The following is a 6,428-nucleotide window of genomic DNA, read 5'->3' as shown; positions in this document are numbered from 1 at the left end:
GTTCCCAGCATTAGCATCTTCTGGTTTCACACCGGAGCGTTATGAAAATATGGACGTTATTAGGACATTCTAGAACTAGCGTCACAGAACCAGTAGCAGAGGCAAACCCAGGCTCCAGTGCCTCTAGTTCAGGGCTGGAAGAGCCAGAGGGGAGGGAAGGAGATGAGCAGCCAGCCCCAGAAGTCAGGAAACAAACACACCTCAGCCAGGGCCCGGGTTTTTGTACAAACTTTAATTTCTGGAAGTCACAGTAGGAGGAGCTGGCAGGAGCACGGGGACACTAGTCCGATTGGTCATCCATGTATTTCATTCGGACAGAGTCAGGTGTGGGGAGCGGAATTGCTGGGCCCACCCCACCCATTTGGGGTGTCTCTACTTACACTCTTCCAGGGAGCCTGTTTGTCCCCATTCTGTCCAAAGTCTCACCCTACTGTGTTCCCAATAATATGTGCACGTGGGGTTGTTAGGTATGAGGCAGGGCTCAATAAATACTCATCGAATTATAAGGATAATTGAAACCATTATCTACTCAAAGTTATAAACGGGGGGAGGAGGGGAGGGCTTTTTAAGGAAGAGAACATAAATTATCCATAGGCCTAGGAACTCCACACTTTCAGCATTCCTCTCCCTCACAGGAAGGTGAGAAGGTACATCAGTGATGGGGTGATGGGCTGACCTCTAGGAAACACTAGGAGGGACCTGATGGTGGGCAACTTGAAGACTGGATGCCCACCTCACGCCCGCTTCTGCTCTCAAATGGGTTGGGCACGGTCCAAGGCACACCCATTAAAACCACTCAGTGTGTCTTGCTGGTTTTGAATCCAGACTGTGGTAGGACTGTGGTCCCTCAAGGAAGGGATGGCAAGACAGGGGTCCTGGGAGCAGTCTGAACTCCAGCCAATGACTCTCTCCAGAGCCTCTGGTCAGCTGAAGGGAAGGTGCTCAGTCCATGGTAGTGGTGAGGAGCAGGAAGTCCTTTATTGGGCTCCTTGGGTGATGGGGCCAAGGGGGACAGGGCTCCATCTCATCCTTATCCTCTTCTAGTTCCTCAGCCTGAGAAAATCCACCTGGAGCTGGTTTCCCCCAGCCCAGAGGAGGTGCGGATGGGCCGGATTGGCCGGGTCCTGGGCTGTGGAGGAGGGCTAGGGGCCCGGCCCACCTTTGCCCAGGCTCACATCATCTGGGGTGGAGCCAGAACATCCGGGCAGTGGTGCTGATACCAGGCTCCAAAGCTGTTGCCATAGCTCCCAGCAGGCAGGGCCCCTGCCTTGGGGAGATCCCAGAGGGATGGCAGGGGTGGGGAGCAGGGAGACAGGGAGGAGGGCCTCCCGAACAAGTCCCCTTCCTGTCCCCCAGAGCTCTGCTTCAGGAGCTTCTTGTATTTGGAACGTTTGTTCTGAAACCAGATCTTTACCTTCAGGAAGAAAAGGGGACAGAATGAGGCGGAGTATGTGTGTGGAAGGATGTGACCCAGTAGGGAGCAGCCCTCGGGGAAGAGCAGAACCAGGGAACACTATCTCCAGTCCTCCACAGTCCTGGACGCCCCTGAGCTCCCCCAGTCTGGACCCCCTCCTCCACCTAAGCCTCCCCCTCCCCCAACCCCTGGTAATACACTCCCCCGGGTTCCCAGGGCCAGCTAGGAACACACCCTGGAGAACTTGTGACAACAGGGCTAAGGGACGCATCGGTCGCTCCCACCCCGGGGGTGCGTTCCCGGAGAACGCCGAGGAATGGTTAGCATGCAGGAAGGATGGGACCGGCCCCACCTGGGTCTGGGTGAGGCCGAGCTGTGCCGCCAGCTGGGCCCTCTCGGGCAGCGCCAGGTACTGCGTGTGCTGGAAGCGCTGGTTCAGGTGCTGCAGCTGCAGGCTCGAGTAGATGGTCCTGGGCTTGCGTAGCCTTTTGGTCGGGGCCCGCGGGAGCCGCTCCGAGGGCTCCGGGGACGGCGGCGGCTTCCCGGACTCTGCGGGACGGACAGCGGGACAGAGGGTGCGATGAACGGGGGCCGGACGCGCCGGGTTTTTTATGGGCTCATTTGCATCTCATTTGCGTGCTGGCCTGGGATGAGCAAAAAGCCCCGGCGCGGGGCGGCTCTTCTCTACCCTCCGCTCCACTTGCCCTCGGGGAACTCACACTCTTAGGGGCCCCGTGACCTGGGAAGAAAGCGCCCAGGGCCCGAGCGAGGGCAGGGGCGGTGCCCGCGGCGAGAGGTCAAAGTTCAGCCGGTGGCGGTGGCGCCAGCTCGGGGTGTGGCGGGGCGGGGTGGGGCTGACGGGCTGGGTGGAGGGCTGGGCTGAGGCCCGGGGAGGACGGGGCAGGGCGTTCCAGGCGAGAGGAGCTCCAGGCCCGGCTTAGAGGAGCCTGACAACGGCTGCGTGGCATCCCCTCCGCCGCCGGAGGAAGGGGGGGTGGTCCAGGAACAGCGCCCCTCTGATGCTGCCCCAAAGTGCCCGGCTCCTCGGGAGCGCTCGGCGGGAACGCTGACCACCGCTCCCCTGCCCGCTGGGCCGGCTGGCCCGGGGCGGAGGCTCTCGGGGACCCCGGAGGCCGCCCGGCCGCACTCACGGGGGGATCTCGGCGGGCCGGTTGGGGAGGCGACCCGGGGCTGCAGAGGCGACGGTCGGCCCTCGGCCCCTCCTGGATCGGATCGCGCTGCGGTGGCCGCGGGAGAGCTGGTCACCTCCGGCCCCTCAGCTCGGCCTCTCGGCCCTTGAGTGTGGGGGGAGAGGGGGCGAGAGAGTGTCCACTTCGGACGCGGGCGGCTACCACCTGCGCTTCTGCATGGGGACACGGAGACCGTCCTGTGCCGATGGGCTGGTGCACCCAGCGGCTGACATGCCCTCAGGCTTAGGGCGAACAGTCCCAGCTGCGGGGGCGCTGGACCCCTGAGCACAGACGGCTGGGGTCCCCCCTTGTCCCATCCCCTCGACCTTCGTCCTGTCTGGCTCAACCCACACGGCAGGTTCCCCGCCCTTGGCTGGCTGCCTCCCCCGCATCCCTCTCCCTGGGCCTGGGGCGCATCGGGTTTCCCAGATCCACCCCCTTCGGACCCCCCCCCCCCACCACCACCACCTCAGTCAATTCTCAGAAAGAAAAAAAGAAAAGAAAAACGGTTGGGTTTCCGCTCCAGCCCGCGCCGTCCAGCCTTCATGGCTCCAAGCCTGGGGCTGGCAGCCCAGCGCCCACCACTCTGGCTGCGGGACCGGCCATTTCGGAGGGTGACCCAGAGGGAGCCCGGCAGGCAGCCCGCGGGGCTCGGAACTCCGCAGCCCTCAGCGCCCTGGCTCTCCCAGCAGCCCCCCAGGCTCCCTCGCTGACGGCCGCCCCTCTCCCCGCCGCTGCAGCAAGTCCCGACAAGATCTCCCCTGGTCCGCACTCCGGAGCCCCGGGGCCTCCCTGAAGACCCAGCTCACAGGGTGGTGGCACTTAGCTCATCGGGAGCCAAACCTCCCCCTGAGGCGGGGGTGGACGCTGAGGGGGGCGAAAGGAGGACCCCAGGCCCTCTCTCACACCCCAGTCGTCCCATCCGGAGTGAGCCAAACCCACCGGGTTCCGTGAAAAACGCTGCCATCTAGTCCAAGGACCAGTGTGGTTTTCGTTGCACCCGGGGAAATTGCATAAAGAAAATGAACTCTCACTCCCAGCCCTAGACTGAGCAAGGGAAGGCAGGGACGGTGGTCAGCAGGGCTCAAAACACCTTCCCCATTTTTTGGCAGTTATCTTAAGGACAGGGTTATCTTACTCCCACCCCCGCCCCCGGCAAACACGCACTCACACACAAAGGTACCACATCAGCATATTCCGAAGGAAAGGGACCGAGGGCTGGTTTGTAGCAACGAGATAATTTGTAGACATCTTCCCCAACTGCCCATCCCCCAATGCCGGTCTCAGCAGCTGGGGAGAGGCAGCCCCCTTTCCGGCACAGAAAGCAGTTAGCATAGGGGGGCTCTGAGAACCTTCCCTAAAATCCACTTTTCTGGCCTCCCATGGTGAAAGTCAATTTGCTAAGCCCAAGAGTCAGGAAAACAGGCTGTGTCCTTTGCCCACACACACCCTTTCTTTAGGCCTCTGTGTGCTCGTCTGTACATCCAGGAGACTGAGCTCCCAAATGTCTAGGGTCACCCCTAGCTCTGAGGCTCAGGAGCTTCCGTGTCTCAGCGAAGTGACAGGAGCAGGAAGATGTCTCGGTCCTGGGCTGACTCCAGTGAGGTCACCCGTTCATGCGATGTGCAACCTTGGAGGAAACTGCCAAAGACCACTGTGGGGTCAGTTCGGTGGGGGCAGGGATGTGGGGGGCCTGGGGTCTGAGCTGGCAGCCAGGACAGGCGGTGCAGGTACGGTGATCCCAGGACCAGGACGACAGGCTCGCTGCTTGCCCCTCGGAGGCTTTGATGACCTCCAGCGAGCACTTTCTCCGGAGCCCAGAGTTGCTCCAGGCAATGGGAACTCGAGCCTGACATGCCCCAAAGGCAGGGGGCAGAGGTGACCGAGGCGGCCGGCTCCTGTGGCTGGAAGGCTGAGGTTTGCACACCTGTGGCTACATTCCTAGGACAGTGGATGGCGGAGTCCTGGCCCAGGTCAGCGTCCGGCGCTTTGGGCAAAGTCCAGGAGCAGAGGGAAAGGGGCCCCAGATGGGCCCCCACTCCCACTGCCCTCCGCTGGAACCCCATTTCTACTTTTCTGGCTTCGGCTTGAGCACAAAACGAATGCAGCGGAGAGGGGCGACGCGGGGAAGGGGCGTGCAGGACGGAGAGAGCCCTGGGGAAGGGGCTGGGCACCCACACCCACATCTGGATTCTTTCAGTTTTCCGTTACCCGGTTACCCGGAGATACACACCACCCTGGGGGCTCCAGGGGGTGGGGTGGAGGGCCCCGCGGGCCCCGCCGCCCCCGCTTCACACACTGAAAATCGAAACCAGGTCGGTCTTGAAAGGAGACCTAGATCAGCTCGCCCACGCCCCTCCCCCTCTCCCCTCCCCCATCCTCTCACCCCCATCTCCGCCCCATCCCTTTGCCTTCCTCCCACTCCCAGATCCCCTGGAATCTGAGTAAGGTCTGAATCCCGCTAGCTGCGCCCAACCAGGCGAAGACCAGGTTTAGGGGTTCACAGGAGGAGGACCCCGGAGGTGGGGGAGCAGCCGCGTCCTTACCTGCCTCCGGCGCCTGCGGAGGGGGCGGGGCGGGCGCCGCGGGGTGCTGGCAGGGCGGGTAGGCGTCTGCGGGCGCCGTGGGTCCGGCGGGGTAGGGGCAGGGCAGGAGGTGGCCGTACGGCCCAGAGCAGGGGAAATCCGAGGCGCCTGCGGTTGCGGGGGACAAGCCTAGCGGGTAGGCAGCCACGACGGACGGGACGGGGGCGATATCCGGGAAGAGCGCTCTGGAGGCGTCCGGGCCAGGGAGGGGGCAGGGCGAGGAGGACATTGCGGCCGGGCCGGGGCCGGAGGGCCTACGCCATGACCCCGCACGCAGTCCGCCCTCTTGGCCAACGGTCTCTTCTCCGAGCCCCGGGCGCTGAGGCCGAGGGGGCCCCCCGGCGAGCCTCCCCCAGACTTAAGATCCCGGGAAAGTGTCTCTGCGCCTCTTCCAGCCGGGAGCGCGCGCCTGGGAAAGGGGTTCGGGGGTTGCCCCCATGGCTTTTCCCCTCCCCCTAAGTCCATGGGGGGCCCCCCTCTTCTTGCTCTTGGGTTCGGTTCCCGGGACCCGACAGGGGCCCCGCCCACCTAGACGCCCCGGATTGGCCGCCGCACGCGGTGACTTCACGGGAGGCCCGGCGCCAGGGCCCGCCCCCGGGGCAGCCGGAGGGAGGAAGCTTCGGAGCCGGGGATCGAGGGGGCCGGCTACCCCGGGGTCCTCTCCGACCGAGCTGCCGGGGTGGCGGGGGACGGGGCCGTCTGGGAACGTCACGGTCACGAAGGCAGAAACGGAGGGAGCTGGCGGGGCTGCGATGCCCGAGGGGCCAGGGGAGCAGCTCGGCGGCGCCGGGGCGCTGCGTCGGCGGGGGCGCCGGGAAGCTGCGGCGGGAGGCCCCCCGCTCGGGCCCGGGCCCGCGGAGCTGAGGGGAAGCAGAGCACGGACCCGAGTGCCGGCAGCTTATTCACCGCGTCGGAATGCGTCGCTGCGGAGCGGCCGCAGGTTGTTGGTAAACAGACGCCGGGCTGGGGGAGGAGCCGGCCGGGCTGGCACGCGGCGCGCACGCCCCCGCCGGGTGCCCGGGGCCTGGCACTCCGCGACCGCCGCCGCCGCTGCGCCCACCACTCCCCCACCGCCCGGCCCCGGCTTCCGCTTCCGGCTGTGGCCCCATTTGGTTTGGACACCCCAGCTCCTGCTGCGCCCCCCCTCCCCCCGGGCCGCAGGAGGGACCCACAGTCTGGGCTTTGGCACGTCCCACCTGTCCCCTGGCGCCCGTGAGGCCGAGGCCGTGCGCGAACTGG

At 65.0% G+C, this 6,428-nt stretch overlaps 1 protein-coding gene across 1 annotated transcript; it reads right to left on the bottom strand.

The window, feature by feature from the left end:
* Positions 1 to 218: 218 nt before the first annotated feature.
* Positions 219 to 6,137, bottom strand: DLX4 (distal-less homeobox 4). The gene is made up of 3 exons (XM_084861629.1): positions 5,151 to 6,137; positions 1,767 to 1,963; positions 219 to 1,414 (listed from the first exon to the last, which is right to left on the bottom strand). The coding sequence occupies exons 1-3, from the start codon at positions 5,416 to 5,418 to the stop codon at positions 1,172 to 1,174; spliced, it is 708 nt and encodes a 235-aa protein (XP_084717755.1). The 5' UTR covers positions 5,419 to 6,137; the 3' UTR covers positions 219 to 1,171.
* Between the last annotated feature and the right edge of the window lie 291 nt (positions 6,138 to 6,428).

Source organism: Pipistrellus hanaki, assembly GCF_964339955.1.
Source record: "Pipistrellus hanaki genome assembly, chromosome: 16".
NCBI classification, from domain to species: Eukaryota; Metazoa; Chordata; class Mammalia; order Chiroptera; family Vespertilionidae; genus Pipistrellus; species Pipistrellus hanaki.
This window is presented reverse-complemented; position numbering and strand designations above follow the sequence as displayed.